Source organism: Babylonia areolata, chromosome 7 (genome assembly GCF_041734735.1).
Source record: "Babylonia areolata isolate BAREFJ2019XMU chromosome 7, ASM4173473v1, whole genome shotgun sequence".
In the NCBI taxonomy this organism is placed as follows: domain Eukaryota; kingdom Metazoa; phylum Mollusca; class Gastropoda; order Neogastropoda; family Buccinidae; genus Babylonia; species Babylonia areolata.
Genome location: NC_134882.1, coordinates 386,561 through 407,151, shown reverse-complemented (window position 1 = coordinate 407,151; position 20,591 = coordinate 386,561). Strand labels below are relative to the sequence as shown.

General features: G+C 40.8%; 1 protein-coding gene across 7 annotated transcripts in view; it reads right to left on the bottom strand.

Moving 5' to 3' along the window:
* LOC143283637 (uncharacterized) overlaps positions 1–20,591 on the bottom strand; it is a 393,825-nt gene that overhangs the window by 47,855 nt on the left and 325,379 nt on the right. For all 7 annotated transcript variants that reach the window (XR_013055424.1, XR_013055425.1, XR_013055423.1 and 4 more), the window contains 4 exons: positions 16,265–16,382; positions 12,384–12,594; positions 3,275–3,341; positions 793–957 (listed from right to left, as the gene is read on the bottom strand). Coding sequence is in view for 4 of the 7 variants with exons in the window: in XM_076589820.1 (XP_076445935.1) it covers positions 793–957; positions 3,275–3,341; positions 12,384–12,594; positions 16,265–16,382 (561 nt within the window). In the remaining 3 variants the exon portion in view is untranslated. The remainder of the gene's footprint in view (positions 1–792; positions 958–3,274; positions 3,342–12,383; positions 12,595–16,264; positions 16,383–20,591) is intronic.

The window sequence follows — 20,591 nt, the reverse complement described above, 5'->3', positions numbered from 1 at the left end:
TTTCAGAAAGTTTAGAAATCACAGATTAACAATGACATTTGTGTTCTTTTAGAAAGTTTAGAAATAACATTGACATTTGTGTTCTTTCAGAAAGTTTAGAAATCACAGGTTAACATTAACATCTGTGTTCTTTCAGAAAGTTTAGAAATCACAGATTAACATTGACATTTGTGTTCTTTCAGAAAGTTTGAAATCACAGGTTAACATTAACATCTGTGTTCTTTCAGAAAGTTTAGAAATCACAGATTAACATTGACATTTGTGTTCTTTCAGAAAGTTTAGAAATCACAGGTTAACATTAACATCTGTGTTTTTTCAGAAAGTTTAGAAATCACAGGTTAACATTAACATCTGTATTCTTTTAGAAAGTTTAGAAATCACAGATTAACAATGACATTCGTGTTCTTTTAGAAAGTTTAGAAATCACAGATTAACACGGACATTTGTGTTCTATCACAAAGTTTAGAAATCACAGATTAACACGGACATTTGTGTTCTATCACAAAGTTTAGAAATCACAGATTAACACAGACATTTGTGTTCTTTCAGAAAGTTCAGAAATCACAGATTAACACAGACATCTGTGTTCTATCAGAAAGTTTAGAAATCACAGATTAACACAGACATCTGTGTTCTTTCAGAAAATTTAGAAATCACAGATTAACATTAGCGCAATATAATTTGACAAAAAGGGAAACAACTAGAAGAAGAGCAGACAGTGCCCTCCCTTGCCCCCCCCCCCCCCCCCCCCCCCACACCCACCCCTCCCCTCCCGCAACCCCTACCCCTTACCTCCTGTTTGCCAATGCGCATGCCCAGGTCGGTGTTGGTCCAGGTGAGTTTGGGTCGGATGACGACGATGACGTAGGGCTTGTTGAGGGTGTCCATGGTGTACATCAGCAGGTCATTGCTCTTCTTGTCCTGCTCAAAGTTGTCGGACACCAGCGCCACCACCACCTGCCAAAACCAAAGGGACCTAACTTCCTTGTTCCTTTGTGCCGCTTGTCTTTCATGCTGTGGATGTGGAATAATAAATCGCTGAAGCCAAGGATTGACTGAACAATTCTTCATTCCTTCCCCCACCTACTCCTACTCAGTGCTGTGACATCAAATCCTGATTCACCAAACTGGTTTTTGAGGATATGCTCTCACTGCTCAATAAAATGTTCCCAAGGCAGGTGTCTCAAACAGCCTCTCTTAGCCAATGCCCAGGTCTTGGCTTTCACGTGGCAGAGCCGTTTCCACTGACAAGGAGAAGCGGTGAAGAGGAAGTAACTGGTGCTTTTAAACCAGTCGCTTCGGGCAGATGGTGCTTGTCAGCCCTGGGAGGCAGTGTATGGAAGGGAAAACCCAGATTCCAAACCTCCACTGACACAAGACAGCTGACCCAGATTCCAAACCTCCACTGCTTGACACAAGACAGCTGACCCAGATTCCAAACCTCCACTGACACAAGACAGCTGACCCAGATTCCAAACCTCCACTGACACAAGACAGCTGACCCAGATTCCAAACCTCCACTGACACAAGACAGCTGACCCAGATTCCAAACCTCCACTGACACAAGACAGCTGACCCAGATTCCAAACCTCCACTGCCTGACACAAGACAGCTGACCCAGATTCCAAACCTCCACTGCCTGACACAAGACAGCTGACCCAGATTCCAAACCTCCACTGACACAAGACAGCTGACCCAGATTCCAAACCTCCACTGCCTGACGATTCCAAACCTCCACTGCGTGGCACAAGACAGCTATACCTTCTTCAGGGAAAGGCTTTGAGAGTCAACCCTGAGGAAAAACAAGGGGAGGTGATGTTCTTCAATCTTGGCCAGCAGATCACCTACAAGAGGGAAACTAAAAAAACAACAACAAAACAACAACCAGTGCTGAAGACAGATGTACTAGTCACCTGTGGCACAAAACAGTGGTTCAATGCAAATGCATGTTATGGATGTACAACCCCAACTTCCGGGCAACATACTGAAGTCTGGGCACCTTTTGGGCATATTTTGCAAGTTTTGTTGATGATCACAGCTTGAAAGTCCTCTTTCACTGCTGGGCATGTATCAAACAAAGTGTTCCAAGATGCACACAGTGGGTTTGATCTTTCACTGCTGGGCATGTATCAAACAAAGTGTTCCAAGATGCACACAGTGGGTTTGATCTTTCACTGCTGGGCATGTATCAAACAAAGTGTTCCAAGATGCACACAGTGGGTTTGATCCTAACAGTATTAGAATGATTACTGCAAATGCTTAAATATGAGGCAATGTGTGAATGATTTATGCCAAATGTTAATGTTTAAGTTTTTAAATCATCTAAAACTTTCTGCTAAAACCTCAAGCAGGTGGGGAATGTTGCAACAAGCTGTAATTGTCACATTTCTCAAAGGGCCATGCCGCACTGTTTTCCTCAGTCAACTGAACAACAGGGTAGTGAAGGAAGACAGTGCTGATCAAATCTCTTCCTTCATAATGACAAATTTTTCTTTTTAATTTAAAGTCTTCAGTGAAGAGGTGTGATGGCAGTCTTCAAGACATGAACAAAATCTCTAACAAAATACTCCGTTACCTGACCTCAAAGCTGGACAAGTTCTTGCTATCAGCAAAAATATCCTCTTTTTTGTGTTTGTTTGGTGCTACTATCATATGCCTTCATATTTTTTTTCTTCTTCAAATACTCTTACAATGCCTGTGTGATATGTTCATGCTTTCTACGCATGGACACTTGATCTTCCTCTTATATGGTACGACAAATGCAATGTCATATATGTAAAAAATTAGAATCATGTTTGTTGTTGTGTGGTTTAGTGTTGTGTGACAGAAAGAAAAGACTCCAGTGTCATGTCACTGTGTTGTGTCATAATGTAGTGCTATGTCAGTGTGTTGTATCATGTCACTGTGCTGTGTCATGTTACTGTGTTGTGTCATCATGTTATGTTGTGTCACTGTGTTGTGTCATAATGTTATGTTGTGTCACTGCGTTGTGTCATGATGTTGTGCTGTGACAATGTGTTGTGTCATGTCACTGTGTTGAGTCAGGTTGTGTTGCGTCATAATGTTGTGCTGTGACAATGTGTTGTGCTGTCACTGTGTGGTGTCATGTCACTGAGTTGTGTCATCATGTTGTGTCTGCCACTGTGTCGTGTCATATAACTGCTGTGTCGTCATGTTGTGCTGTCATGGTGTTGTGCCATGCCACTGTGTTATGTCATCATGTTGTTTTATGCCACTGTGTTGTGCCACTGTGTCGTGTCGTGTCACCACTGACCTTGCAGTTCTTCAGAGCCATCATCATGTCCTCCACACTGGTGTGTTCCACGTCCTCAGGGTACCAGCTGCACATACATACACATCACATAAACACCCATCACCATGGTAACAAAATCATCACACAAACACTCTGTTGCCAAAGTGACACAAAAATCACATTAATACCCCATTGTCAAAGTAATGCAAACATCACATTAACATCATACTGACAAGGCAACACAAACATCACACAAACACCACATTGCCAAGGTAACAAATATCACACAAACACCACATTGCCAAGGTAACAAACATCACACAAACACCACATTGCCAAGGTAACAAATATCACACAAACACCACATTGCCAAGGTAACAAATATCACACAAACACCACATTGCCAAGGTAACAAACATCACACAAACACCACATTGCCAAGGTAACAAATATCACACAAACACCACATTGCCAAGGTAACAAACATCACACAAACACCACATTGCCAAAGTAAAACAAACACCACATTGCCAAAGTAACACAAACACCACACTGCCAAGGTAACAAACATCACACAAACACCACATTGCCAAAGTAAAACAAATATCACACAAACACCACATTGCCAAGGTAACAAACATCACACAAACACCACATTGCCAAAGTAAAACAAATATCACACAAACACCACATTACCAAGGTAACAACAACATCACACAAACACCACATTGTCAAGGTAACACAAACATTGCAAAAAACACCACATTGCCTAGGAAACAAACGTCACACAAACACCACATTGCCTCGGTAACAAACATCAGACAAACACCATACTGCCAAGGAAACACATACATCACACTAACACCACATTGCCAAGGTAACACAAACACCACATAAACACCACATTGCCAAAGTAACATAAACACTACATTGCCAAGATAACATAAACATCACACAAACACTACATTGCCCAGGTAACACAAACATCACATAAATACCAAATCGCCAAGGTAACACAAACACCAGATTGCCAAGGTAACAAACATGACAGTAACACCACATTGCCTAGGTAACAAACATGACACAAACACCACATTGCCAATGTAACACAAACATCACATAAACATCACATTGCCAAGGTAACACAAACATCACACAAACACCACATTGCCAAGGTAACAAACATTACACTAACACCACAATCCCTAGGTAACAAACATGACACAAACACCACATTGCCAAGGTAACACAAAGATCACACAAACACCACATTGCTAAGGTAACACAAACATCACACAAACACCACATTGCTAAGGTAACACAAACATCACACAAACACCACATTGCCAAGGTAACACAAACATCACACAAACACCACATTGCCAAGGTAACACAAACATCACACTAACACCACATTGCCAAGGAAACAAACATCACACTAACACCACATTCCCAAGGTAACACAAACATCACACAAACACCACATTGCCAAGGTGACACAAACATCACATAAATACCACACTACCAAGGTAACATAAACACCACACAAACACCACATTGCCAAAGTAACACAAACATTACACAAACACCACATTGCCAAGGTAACACAAACATCACACAAACACCACATTGCCAAGGTAACACAAACATCACACAAACACCACATTGCCAAGGTAACACAAACAATACATAAACATCTCATTGCCAAGGTAACACAAACAATACATAAACATCTCATTGCCAAGGTAACACAAACAATACATAAACATCTCATTGCCAAGGTAACACAAACAATACATAAACATCTCATTGCCAAGGTAACACAAACAATACATAAACATCTCATTGCCAAGGTAACACAAACAATACATAAACACCACATTGCCAAGGTAACACAAACAATACATAAACATCTCACTGCCAAGGTAACACAAACAATACATAAACATCTCATTGCCAAGGTAACACAAACAATACATAAACATCTCACTGCCATAGTTAAACAACACAACCCATCTTCAAAGTGAAAACAGAACAAAAAAACACAAGCTACCTGGTGAACACACACACACACACACACACACACACACACATCAACAACCCATCATTAAAGTTATCTAAAAAAAACCAAAAAAAAAACAAAAACAAAAAACAAACAAACAAACAAAAAACACCCCCTAAAAGATGCACAAAAGCAACAGGAAATCAACAAAGACAAACTACTGAAACACCTCAACAGAACCAAAGCAACAGTAAACTCAACAAAGACAAACCTACTGAAACACCTCAACAGAACCAAAGCAACAGTAAACTCAACAAACACAAACCTACTGAAACACCTCAACAGAACCAAAGCAACAGTAAACTCAACAAAGACAAACGTACTGAAACATCTCAACAGAACCAAAGCAACAGGAAATCAACAAAGACAACCTACTGAAACATCTCAACAGAACCAAAGCAACAGGAAATCAACAAAGACAACCTACTGAAACACCTCAACAGAACCAAAGCAACAGGAAATCAACAAAGACAAACTACTGAAACATCTCAACAGAACCAAAGCAACAGTAAACTCAACAAAGACAAACCTACTGAAACATCTCAACAGAACCAAAGCAACAGGAAATCAACAAAGACAACCTACTGAAACATCTCAACAGAACCAAAGCAACAGGAAATCAACAAAGACAAACCTACTGAAACATCTCAACAGAACCAAAGCAACAGTAAACTCAACAAAGACAAACCTACTGAAACACCTCAACAGAACCAAAGCAACAGTAAACTCAACAAAGACAAACCTACTGAAACATCTCAACAGAACCAAAGCAACAGTAAACTCAACAAAGACAAACTACTGAAACATCTCAACAGAACCAAAGCAACAGTAAACTCAACAAAGACAAACCTACTGAAACACCTCAACAGAACCAAAGCAACAGTAAACTCAACAAAGACAAACTACTGAAACATCTCAACAGAACCAAAGCAACAGTAAACTCAACAAAGACAAACTACTGAAACACCTCAACAGAACCAAAGCAACAGTAAACTCAACAAAGACAAACTACTGAAACATCTCAACAGAACCAAAGCAACAGGAAATCAACAAAGACAAACGTACTGAAACACCTCAACAGAACCAAAGCAACAGTAAACTCAACAAAGACAAACTACTGAAACATCTCAACAGAACCAAAGCAACAGGAAATCAACAAAGACAAACCTACTGAAACACCTCAACAGAACCAAAGCAACAGGAAATCAACAAAGACAAACCTACTGAAACACCTCAACAGAACCAAAGCAACAGGAAATCAACAAAGACAAACTACTGAAACATCTCAACAGAACCAAAGCAACAGGAAATCAACAAAGACAACCTACTGAAACATCTCAACAGAACCAAAGCAACAGGAAATCAACAAAGACAAACCTACTGAAACACCTCAACAGAACCAAAGCAACAGTAAACTCAACAAAGACAAACTACTGAAACATCTCAACAGAACCAAAGCAACAGGAAATCAACAAAGACAAACTACTGAAACATCTCAACAGAACCAAAGCAACAGGAAATCAACAAAGACAAACCTACTGAAACACCTCAACAGAACCAAAGCAACAGTAAACTCAACAAAGACAAACTACTGAAACATCTCAACAGAACCAAAGCAACAGGAAATCAACAAAGACAAACTACTGAAACATCTCAACAGAACCAAAGCAACAGGAAATCAACAAAGACAAACCTACTGAAACACCTCAACAGAACCAAAGCAACAGGAAATCAACAAAGACAAACCTACTGAAACACCTCAACAGAACCAAAGCAACAGTAAACTCAACAAAGACAAACCTACTGAAACACCTCAACAGAACCAAAGCAACAGGAAATCAACAAAGACAAACCTACTGAAACACCTCAACAGAACCAAAGCAACAGTAAACTCAACAAAGAGAAACTACTGAAACACCTCAACAGAACCAAAGCAACAGTAAACTCAACAAAGACAAACTACTGAAACACCTCAACAGAACCAAAGCAACAGGAAATCAACAAAGACAAACCTACTGAAACACCTCAACAGAACCAAAGCAACAGTAAACTCAACAAAGACAAACTACTGAAACATCTCAACAGAACCAAAGCAACAGGAAATCAACAAAGACAAACTACTGAAACATCTCAACAGAACCAAAGCAACAGGAAATCAACAAAGACAAACCTACTGAAACACCTCAACAGAACCAAAGCAACAGTAAACTCAACAAAGACAAACCTACTGAAACACCTCAACAGAACCAAAGCAACAGTAAACTCAACAAAGACAAACCTACTGAAACACCTCAACAGAACCAAAGCAACAGGAAATCAACAAAGACAAACCTACTGAAACACCTCAACAGAACCAAAGCAACAGTAAACTCAACAAACACAAACCTACTGAAACACCTCAACAGAACCAAAGCAACAGTAAACTCAACAAAGACAAACCTACTGAAACATCTCAACAGAACCAAAGCAACAGTAAACTCAACAAAGACAAACCTACTGAAACATCTCAACAGAACCAAAGCAACAGGAAATCAACAAAGACAAACTACTGAAACACCTCAACAGAACCAAAGCAACAGGAAATCAACAAAGACAAACCTACTGAAACACCTCAACAGAACCAAAGCAACAGTAAACTCAACAAAGACAAACGTACTGAAACACCTCAACAGAACCAAAGCAACAGGAAATCAACAAAGACAACCTACTGAAACACCTCAACAGAACCAAAGCAAATTGGTGTGATTTCGAATAACTGAAAAAATTACAAAAAAAAAAAAAAGCATTAGGCATAATAACATTTATGAAAAATCAAGCAAAAGAGTTTACAGCTAGACAACAAGTTGTTCATTTAAACATGAAATAACAAAAGCAGGGCTTGGCTGGATTTTTTCTTTTCTTTTCACCCACTTAGCACTGCCAGTTAGCTCCCCTGACTTTCCCCAATGACCCATTTCTTTTGGTAAGAAATAAAATCCCCCCAAAACAATTGTTAGAATGAATGAACTGAAAATTTCCAAACTGATCAGTAACATAACAAGTCAGTTGGGACAAAACATTAAACTTCCCCCCTTCTTATGCCAACATACAGTGAGATGATTAAAGTATCCATAGTTTTTGTTTGAAATTTGCATGAATCTGGGAAAGCACAAGGAGTTTGAAACAGCTTAATTCAGAACAATATATAGCCATGGTAGTGCCCCTTCTTCTTATTCTGTTGTCTGCCTTATGACAGATGAAACTGGGTCAGACGCCATTGTTGATATGTGCTGTTCATGTGAACCAGTCACCACGAAAATAACTCTCCTGCTTGCGAACACAGCCACACACACTGCATTTACTGGTCACAGTGGAGAGTGAAAAGGTCAGTTAAGATAATATAAGCAGAACCTGCATTAGCCAAGTGCTTAAAACCACTCATTCTTGACCCGAACGTCCACGGTTCGAATCTGCGTTGAAGCCTTTTTTTGCATGGCAGATGTGGTGTAGCGTATACGGATTTGTCCGAACGCAGTGACGCCTCCTTGAGCTACTGAAACTGAAACTAAACTCATAACGTCATTATGGAAATAAGGTGCCACTCCAAAAATTCAAAGCCCTGACTTAGAAAATGTCTTGAACGAAAAGTGTGAAAATTGTGCAAATGTAAAGTTGAATATAGAGTTAGTATTATTTGGAAATGATGATAATACAAAAACAGATGAAATATTTGACTATATCATTCTAGTGGCGAAACATTTTATCTATAAATGCAGAATAAATAAAATAAAACCATGTATAAAGTACTTCCTTACAGACCTAAGAAACATATACAAAACCGAAAAATATATACACTCGATGGAAATGATGTCCATAGCATTTTCTAGAAAATGGTACCCATACATAAAAATGATCGAAGGCAACGAGGAGGAGGAGGAATGAAAACCACGAATGTAACGTTGTTCTTTTTTTTTTTTTTACATTTTATGCAGTGCATATGACTTTATTTGTGTTTTTTTTTTTGTATAAAAACAATGTTGTGTTGTTGTTTTCCTGCTTTATAGTTTAAATAATGTATAATAACAAATAATATTATTGATAATTACAAATACAATTTTTGTATGTCCGCCTGTATGTATATATGCATTCATTAAATGTTAAACTTGAATAAAAATGTTTATTAAAAAAAAAAAAAAAAAAATTCAAAGCCCTAATTGGGGCTCTTCATCTGAAATGGTTGTTAACAGTAGGGCCCTGATTGGGGCTCTTCATCTGAAATGGTTGTTAACAGTACGGCCCTAATTGGGGCTCTTCATCTGAAATGGTTGTTAACAGTAGGGCCCTAATTGGGGCTCTTCATCTGAAATGGTTGTTAACAGTATGGCCCTAATTGGGGCTCTTCATCTGAAATGGTTGTTAACAGTAGGGCCCTGATTGGGGCTCTTCATCTGAAATGGTTGTTAACAGTACGGCCCTAATTGGGGCTCTTCATCTGAAATGGTTGTTAACAGTAGGGGCCTAATTGGGACTCTTCATCTGAAATGGTTAACAGTATGGCCCTGTTTGGGGCTCTTCATCTGAAATGGTTAACAGTATGGCCCTGTTTGGGGCTCTTCATCTGAAATGGTTAACAGTATGGCCCTGTTTGGGGCTCTTCATCTGAAATGGTTGTTAACAGTAGGGCCCTAATTGGGACTCTTCATCTGAAATGGTTGTTAACAGTAGGGCCCTGTTTGGGGCTCTTCATCTGAAATGGTTGTTAACAGTAGGGCCCTGATTGGGGCTCTTCATCTGAAATGGTTGTTAACAGTAGGGCCCTGATTGGGGCTCTTCATCTGAAATGGTTGTTAACAGTAGGGCCCTAATTGGGGCTCTTCATCTGAAATGGTTGTTAACAGTATGGCCCTAATTGGGGCTCTTCATCTGAAATGGTTAACAGTATGGCCCTGTTTGGGGCTCTTCATCTGAAATGGTTGTTAACAGTAGGGCCCTAATTGGGGCTCTTCATCTGAAATGGTTGTTAACAGTAGGGGCCTAATTGGGGCTCTCCATCTGAAATGGTTGTTAACAGTAGGGCCCTGTTTGGGGCTCTTCATCTGAAATGGTTGTTAACAGTAGGGCCCTAATTGGGGCTCTTCATCTGAAACTGTTGTTAACAGTAGGGCCCTGATTGGGGCTCTTCATCTGAAATGGTTGTTAACAGTAGGGCCCTAATTGGGGCTCTCCATCTGAAATGGTTGTTAACAGTAGGGCCCTAATTGGGGCTCTTCATCTGAAACTGTTGTTAACAGTAGGGCCCTCATTGGGGCTCTTCATCTGAAATGATTGTCAACAGTAGGGGCCTAATTGGGACTCTTCATCTGAAATGGTTGTCAACAGTAGGGGCCTAATTGGGGCTCTCCATCTGAAATGGTTGTTAACAGTAGGGCCCTGATTGGGGCTCTTCATCTGAAATGGTTGTTAACAGTAGGGCCCTAATTGGGGCTCTTCATCTGAAATGGTTGTTAACAGTAGGGCCCTGATTGGGGCTCTTCATCTGAAATGGTTGTTAACAGTAGGGCCCTGATTGGGGCTCTTCATCTGAAATGGTTAACAGTATGGCCCTGATTGGGGCTCTTCATCTGAAATGGTTGTTAACAGTAGGGCCCTGATTGGGGCTCTTCATCTGAAATGGTTGTTAACAGTAGGGCCCTGATTGGGGCTCTTCATCTGAAATGTGAAGACATAGGATTGAAACCCACACTGGTCAGTGAGGACATGGGATTGAAACTCACACTGGTCAGTGAGGACATGAGATGGAATCACACTGGTCAGTGAGGACATGGGATTGAAACCCACACTGGTCAGTGAGGACATGAGATGGAATCACACTGGTCAGTGAGGACATGAGATGGAATCACACTGGTCAGTGAGGACATGGGATTGAATCCCACACTGGTCAGTGAGGACATGGGATTGAATCCCACACTGGTCAGTGAGGACATGGGATTGAATCCCACACTGGTCAGTGAGGACATGGGATGGAATCACACTGGTCAGTGAGGACATGGGATTGAATCCCACACTGGTCAGTGAGGACATGGGATGGAATCCCACACTGGTCAGTGAGGACATGGGATTGAATCCCACACTGGTCAGTGAGGACATGGGATTGAATCCCACACTGGTCAGTGAGGACATGGGATGGAATCCCACACTGGTCAGTGAGGACATGGGATTGAATCCCACACTGGTCAGTGAGGACATGGGATGGAATCACACTGGTCAGTGAGGACATGGGATTGAATCCCACACTGGTCAGTGAGGACATGGGATGGAATCCCACACTGGCCAGAATTTTCTCCCCCTTCACAAGACCTTGACCTGTGGTCTGGAAGCTAGTCTTTCAGATGAGACCATAAAGTGAGGTCTTGTGTGCAGCATGCACTTAGCACATTTAAAAGAACCCATGGCAACAAGAGTTGTCCCTGTCCAAATTTTGCAGTATAACCAACTCTGATATACATGCAGGTGCATGCATGTGACTGGAGCCTGACTGAATAACACAGGAAACAAACGATGAACGCCAAAAGGCAGTTGTCTTTCAGCTCTACCCAGGTGGGCAACCTGTTGTGAAAACAACTCTGTGAAAAGCACTCAGAGTTTGGTCTCTGATCAATAGGCACAATACAAGTCTCTTCTTCTTTCTTCACAGGCTGCAACACCCACATTCACTAATTTGTATACAAGTAGGCTTTTATGTGCATGACCATTTGTACCCCACCATGTAAGCAACCATACTCTGTTTTCAGGGGTGTGCATGCTGGGTATGTTTTTGTTTCCATAACCCACTAAACACTGACATGGATTACAGGATCTTTAATGTGCGCATTTGATCTTCTGCGTGCGTATACCCATGAAGGGGGTTCAGACACAAGCAGGTCATATACACTGACCTAGGAGATCGGAAAAATCTCCACCCTTTACCCACCAAGTGCCATTACCGAGATTCGAACCCAGGACCCTCAGATTGAAAGTCCAATGCTTTAACCACTCAACTACTGCACCTATCATACAAGTATCAACTACAAGAGTGAAAGCTGTGCTCACACTGTGTATCCATCTATCTCTCCTTGTTTCTCCAGGTCCTCCTTCACCCAGGCAGGGTGAACCTTGTCATTCTCATTGTTGGCAGGGATGTCCCAGGCACTGTAGAGAATGGCCACGTCCTTGGCCATGTCCGAGTTCAGCTGCTGCAGCGACATGATGCTGTGCTGGAGGTGGGCATCAAAGTCAGAGGCACTGTCTGCCGGCATCACCTCTGGACAAACATAACGATAATCATGGTGATGACAGTGATGATGGTGGTCATGACAGTGATGGTGGTGGTCATGACAGTGATGATGGTGGTCATGACAGTGATGGTGGCAATGGTGATGACAGTGATGATGGTGATGACAATGATGAAGGTGGTGATGACAGTGATGGTGATGATGGTGATGACACTGATGAAGGTGGTGATGACAGTGATGGTGATGGTGGTGATGACAATGATGGTGGTGATGGCAATGATGATGGTGATGACAGTGATGGTGATGGTGATGACATGATGGTGATGACAGTGATGATGGTGATGACAATGATGATGGTGATGACAGTTATGGTTATGACAGTGATGATGATGATGACAGTCATGATGGTGATGACAGTGATGACAGTTATGGTGATGACAGTGATGATGGTGATGACAGTGATGGTGATGATGGTGATGACAGTGATGGTGATGATGGTGATGACAGTTATGGTGATGACAGTGATGATAGTGATGACAGTCATGATGGTGATGACGGTGATGACAGTGATGGTGATGACAGTGATGACAGTTATGGTGATGACAGTGATGATGGTGATGACAGTTATGGCAGTGATGACAGTGACGGTGATGACACTGATGACGGTGATGATGGTGATGACTGTTGGTGATGATGATGATGGTGATGACAGTTATGGTGGTGATGACAGTGACGGTGATGACACTGATGATGGTGATGATGGTGATGGTGATGACAGTTATGGCGGTGATGACAGTGACGGTGATGACACTGATGACAGTGATGACATTGATGATGGTGATGACAGTGATGACAATGATGACAGTGATGGTGATGACAATGATGACAGTGATGACAGTGATGGTGATGACAGTGATGACAGTGATGGTGATGACAATGATGACAGTGATGACAGTGATGGTGATGACAATGATGACAGTGATGATGGTGATATCACAACAGAGATGACAATGATAATGGTTATGTCAGTGATGACAATGATGGTGATGACAATGATGACAGTGATGGTAATGACAACGATGATGGTGATGATATTGATGGTGACTACAATGATGATGGTAATGACAATGATGACGGAGAAAGGTCAAGGTTTGAGGTGATGATGGGTATGCATTACCGCTGTACAAGGTTTCAGTTTCAGTTCTAAAGAGTTTTTAAAACATGCAGACTTAACTGTAAATGCAACACCACGTTTGCTTTAAATAAATTAAAAAAATAAAAATTAAACTTAAAATGAGAATGATGCTGGTGTTGATGATGGTGATGACGGTGATGATGGTGATGACAATGATGATGGTGATGACAATGATGATAATGATGATGGTGATGATAGTGATGATGGTGATGACGGTGATGATGGTGATGACAATGATGATGGTGATGACGGTGATGATAATGATGATGGTGATGATAGTGATGATAGTGATGACGGTGATGACAATGATGATGGTGATGACAATGATGATGGTAATGATGATGGTGATGACAATGATGATGGTGATGATGGTGATGACAATGATGACGGTGATGATGGTGATGACAATGATGATGGTGATGACAATGATGACGGTGATGACAGTGATGATGGTGATGACGGTGATGATAGTGATGACGGTGATGACAATGATGATGGTGATGACAATGATGATGGTGATGAAGATGATGACAATGATGACAGTGATGACGGTGATGACAATGGTGACGGTGATGACAATGATGATGGTTATGACAATGATGATGGTGATGACGGTGATGACAATGATGATGGTGATGACAGTGATGATGGTGATGACAATGATGACGATGATGATGGTGATGACAGTGATGATGGTGATGACGGTGATGATGGTGATGACGGTGATGATGGTGATGACAATGATGATGGTGATGACAATGATGATAATGATGATGGTGATGATAGTGATGATGGTGATGACGGTGATGATAGTGATGACGGTGATGACAATGATGATGGTGATGACAATGATGATGGTAATGATGATGGTGATGACAATGATGATGGTGATGATGGTGATGACAATGATGACGGTGATGATGGTGATGACAATGATGATGGTGATGACAATGATGATGGTGATGATGGTGATGATAGTGATGATGGTGATGACGGTGATGATAGTGATGACGGTGATGACAATGATGATGGTGATGACAATGATGATGGTGATGAAGATGATGACAATGATGACAGTGATGACGGTGATGACAATGGTGACGGTGATGACAATGATGATGGTTATGACAATGATGATGGTGATGACGGTGATGACGATGATGGTGATGACGGTGATGACAATGATGATGATGATGTAGATGGGGCATGAAGGTTTGAGATAATGCTGGAGTGGCACTACAGTTACGCACAAAGAACAATGCTATAAATGGTTATAATGAAAATGTGATGATGATAAATGTCATGGTATGCGTCTTTGCTGATTTGTCCTATGATATGTGAGTTTGGTTCAATCAGCAAAAAGGGACGTTTAGTAGTTAGCTGGATATATCTGCACATGAACATATTGTAGTTAGCTGGATATATCTGTGGTATGCATGAACATATTGTAGTTAGCTGGATATATCTGTAGTATACATGAACATATTGTAGTTAGCTGGATATATCTGTGGTGTACATGAACATATTGTAGTTAGCTGGATATATCTGTGGTATGCATGAACATATTGTAGTTAGCTGGATATATCTGTAGTATACATGAACATATTGTAGTTAGCTGGATATATCTGTGGTGTACATGAACATATTGTAGTTAGCTGGATATATCTGCAGTATACATGAACATGTAGTTAGCTGGATATATCTATGGTGTACATGAACATATTGTAGTTAGCTGGATATATCTGTGGAGTACATGAACATATTGTAGTTAGCTGGATATATCTGTAGTATACATGAACATATTGTAGTTAGCTGGATATATCTGTGGTGTACATGAACATATTGTAGTTAGCTGGATATATCTGTGGTGTACATGAACATATTGTAGTTAGCTGGATATATCTGTGGTGTACATGAACATATTGTAGTTAGCTGGATATATCTGTGGTATACATGAACATATTGTAGTTAGCTGGATATATCTGTGGTGTACATGAACATATAGTACATGAACATACGTCAGGTAGAAGGTTCCTTTCATTTCTATAATGATTTAATAACTGACCCACGTGGAAGACTATGATCCTGGAATTCATAATTCACCTTTATGTTGACTCAGACTGAAACTACATTTGTCAATATTGGGATCAATTATTGACTTTCCTGTTTGCATGAGTTACAACCTGTGTTATCCTTAAGTTACATTGACTTATTCAATTCATATCTAAAAGTTTTAAAGTATGTGTCACATCATAAACTGTGCATCCAATACTCACTTTGTTGGCTTTCTGATTAGTTGTTGTATCTATAGACATTAATTCATGGTTTTCATGACAAATAAATGTGATTCTAAGTCTGATTCACACACACACACACACACACACATACACACATACATACACACACACACACACACACACACACACACACGCACGCACACACACACACACACACACACACACACACACAAACACACACACAAACGCAGATGACCAGTGACTGACCCTGAAGCTGGGCCATGGAGATGGTATGGAAGTACTTGCGGCACTGCAGGAAGGGAGCACGATGATCCCTGGCCTTCTTCACCAGTGACCCTTCAAACAGGCAGGGTTCCAACGTGCCCTGTGGACATCAACAATGTTCACCAGTGACCCTTCAAACAGGCAGGGTTCCAACGTGCCCTGTGGACATCAACAATGTTCACCAGTGACCCTTCAAACAGACTGGGTTCCAACGTGCCCTGTGGACATCAACAATCTTCACCAGTGACCCTTCAAACAGACTGGGTTCCAACGTGCCCTGTGGACATCAACAATCTTCACCAGTGACCCTTCAAACAGGCAGGGTTCCAACGTGCCCTGTGGACATCAACAATGTTCACCAGTGACCCTTCAAACAGGCAGGGTTCCAACGTGCCCTGTGGACATCAACAATGTTCACCAGTGACCCTTCAAACAGGCAGGGTTCCAACGTGCCCTGTGGACATCAACAATGTTCATTAGTGACCCTTCAAACAGACTGGGTTCCAACGTGCCCTGTGGACATCAACAATGTTCATTAGTGACCCTTCAAACAGGCAGGGTTCCAACATGCCCTGTGGACATCAACAATCTTCACCAGTGACCCTTCAAACAGGCAGGGTTCCAACGTGCCCTGTGGACATCAACAATGTTCACCAGTGACCCTTCAAACAGACTGGGTTCCAACATGCCCTGTGGACATCAACAATGTTCACCAGTGACCCTTCAAACAGACTGGGTTCCAACGTGCCCTGTGGACATCAACAATCTTCACCAGTGACCCTTCAAACAGGCAGGGTTCCAACGTGCCCTGTGGACATCAACAATGTTCACCAGTGACCCTTCAAACAGGCAGGGTTCCAACGTGCCCTGTGGACATCAACAATGTTCATTAGTGACCCTTCAAACAGACTGGGTTCCAACGTGCCCTGTGGACATCAACAATGTTCATTAGTGACCCTTCAAACAGGCAGGGTTCCAACATGCCCTGTGGACATCAACAATGTTCACCAGTGACCCTTCAAACAGACAGGGTTCCAACGCGCCCTGTGGACATCAACAATGTTCACCAGTGACCCTTCAAACAGGCAGGGTTCCAACGTGCCCTGTGGACATCAACAATGTTCACCAGTGACCCTTCAAAACATGTGTGCACAAAAAATATGTACATACAAAGTTTGATATAATCTATTCACATGATGTGCGCAAACCATCGGCACCACAAGCAATCTTTACAGTTACTGCACTCACACACACCTCCCTTCTGACAGTCTGGAACTCATCTCCTTTGGGACATCATCTGAAAGCACCTGCACACCTTCACTCTGCACACCTACACACCTGCACTCTGCAATGACAAACTACACACCTGCACTCTGCAATGACAAACTACACACCTTCACTCTGCAATGACAAACTACACACCTTCACTCTGCAATGACAAACTACACACCTGCACTCTGCAATGACAAAGGAGACATAATCTGAAAGCACCTACACACCTTCACTCTGCAATGACAAACTACACACCTTCACTCTGCAATGACAAACTATACACCTTCACTCTGCAATGACAAACTACACACCTGCACTCTGCAATGACAAACTACACACCTGCACTCTGCAATGACAAACTACACACCTTCACTCTGCAATGACAAACTACACACCTTCACTCTGCAATGACAAACTACACACCTGCACTCTGCAATGACAAACTATACACCTTCACTCTGCAATGACAAACTACACACCTGCACTCTGCAATGACAAACTACACACCTTCACTCTGCAATGACAAACTACACACCTGCACTCTGCAATGACAAAGGAGACATAATCTGAAAGCACCTACACACCTTCACTCTGCAATGACAAACTACACACCTTCACTCTGCAATGACAAACTATACACCTTCACTCTGCAATGACAAACTACACACCTGCACTCTGCAATGACAAACTACACACCTGCACTCTGCAATGACAAACTACACACCTTCACTCTGCAATGACAAACTACACACCTGCACTCTGCAATGACAAACTACACACCTGCACTCTGCAATGACAAACTACACACCTTCACTCTGCAATGACAAACTACACACCTGCACTCTGCAATGACAAACTACACACCTGCACTCTGCAATGACAAACTACACACCTGCACTCTGCAATGACAAACTATACACCTTCACTCTGCAATGACAAACTACACACCTGCACTCTGCAATGACAAACTACACACCTTCACTCTGCAATGACAAACTACACACCTGCACTCTGCAATGACAAACTACACACCTTCACTCTGCAATGACAAACTACACACCTGCACTCTGCAATGACAAACTACACACCTTCACTCTGCAATGACAAACTACACACCTTCACTCTGCAATGACAAACTACACACCTGCACTCTGCAATGACAAAGGAGACATAATCTGAAAGCACCTACACACCTTCACTCTGCAATGACAAACTACACACCTTCACTCTGCAATGACAAACTACACACCTGCACTCTGCAATGACAAACTACACACCTTCACTCTGCAATGACAAACTACACACCTGCACTCTGCAATGACAAACTACACACCTGCACTCTGCAATGACAAACTACACACCTGCACTCTGCAATGACAAACTACACACCTTCACTCTGCAATGACAAACTACACACCTTCACTCTGCAATGACAAACTACACACCTGCACTCTGCAATGACAAACTACACACCTTCACTCTGCAATGACAAACTACACACCTGCACTCTGCAATGACAAACTACACACCTTCACTCTGCAATGACAAACTACACACCTGCACTCTGCAATGAAAAACTACACACCTGCACTCTGCAATGACAAACTACACACCTGCACTCTGCAATGACAAACTACACACCTTCACTCTGCAATGACAAACTGTTTATATGTTATATTGTTTTCAAACCTGCACGCTTTATAGGAATTGTTTTTCCAAACCCAGAGCTAAAGTCACTGGCTCCTCATTTGACTGCTCACTGAAAGGAAGTCACTTCTGTAGTTCTTTGTCACATCGAGGCTATCTTTGCAGATCATATAAACATAACATAACACACATATTAAGGCTATCTTTGCAGATCATATAAACATAACATAACACACATATTAAGGCTATCTTTGCAGATCATATAAACATAACATAACACACATATTAAGGCTATCTTTGCAGATCATATAAACATAACATAATACACATATTAAGGTTATCTTTGCAGATCATATAAACATAACATAATACACATATTAAGGCTATCTTTGCAGATCATATAAACATAACATAACATAATACACATATTAAGGCTATCTTTGCAGATCATATAAACATAACATAACATAATACACATATTAAGGCTATCTTTGCAGATCATATAAACATAACATAACATAATACACATATTAAGGCTATCTTTGCAGATCATATAAACATAACATAACACACATATTAAGGCTATCTTTGCAGAACATATAAACATAACACACATATTAAGGCTATCTTTGCAGATCATATAAACATAACATAACACACATATTAAGGCTATCTTTGCAGATCATATAAACATAACATAACACACATATTAAGGCTATCTTTGCAGATCATATAAACATAACACACATATTAAGGCTATCTTTGCAGATTATATAAACATAACATAACACACATATTAAGGCTATCTTTGCAGATCATATAAACATAACACACATATTAAGGCTATCTTTGCAGATCATATAAACATAACATAACACACATATTAAGGCTATCTTCGCAGATCATATAAACATAACACACATATTAAGGCTATCTTTGCAGATCATATAAACATAACATAACACACATATTAAGGCTATCTTTGCAGATCATATAAACATAACATAACACACATATTAAGGCTATCTTTGCAGATCATATAAACATAACATAACACACATATTAAGGCTATCTTTGCAGATCATATAAACATAACACACATATTAAGGCTATCTTTGCAGATCATATAAACATAACATAACACACATATTAAGGCTATCTTTGCAGATTATATAAACATAACACACATATTAAGGCTTTCTTTGCAGATCATATAAACATAACATAACACACATATTAAGGCTGTCTTAGCAGATCATATTACATAACACATATAAAGGCTATCTTAGCAGTTGATATTACATAACACACATATAGAGGCCATCTTAGGAGATTATATAACATAACACACATATAGAGGCTATCTTAGCAGATCATATTACATAACACA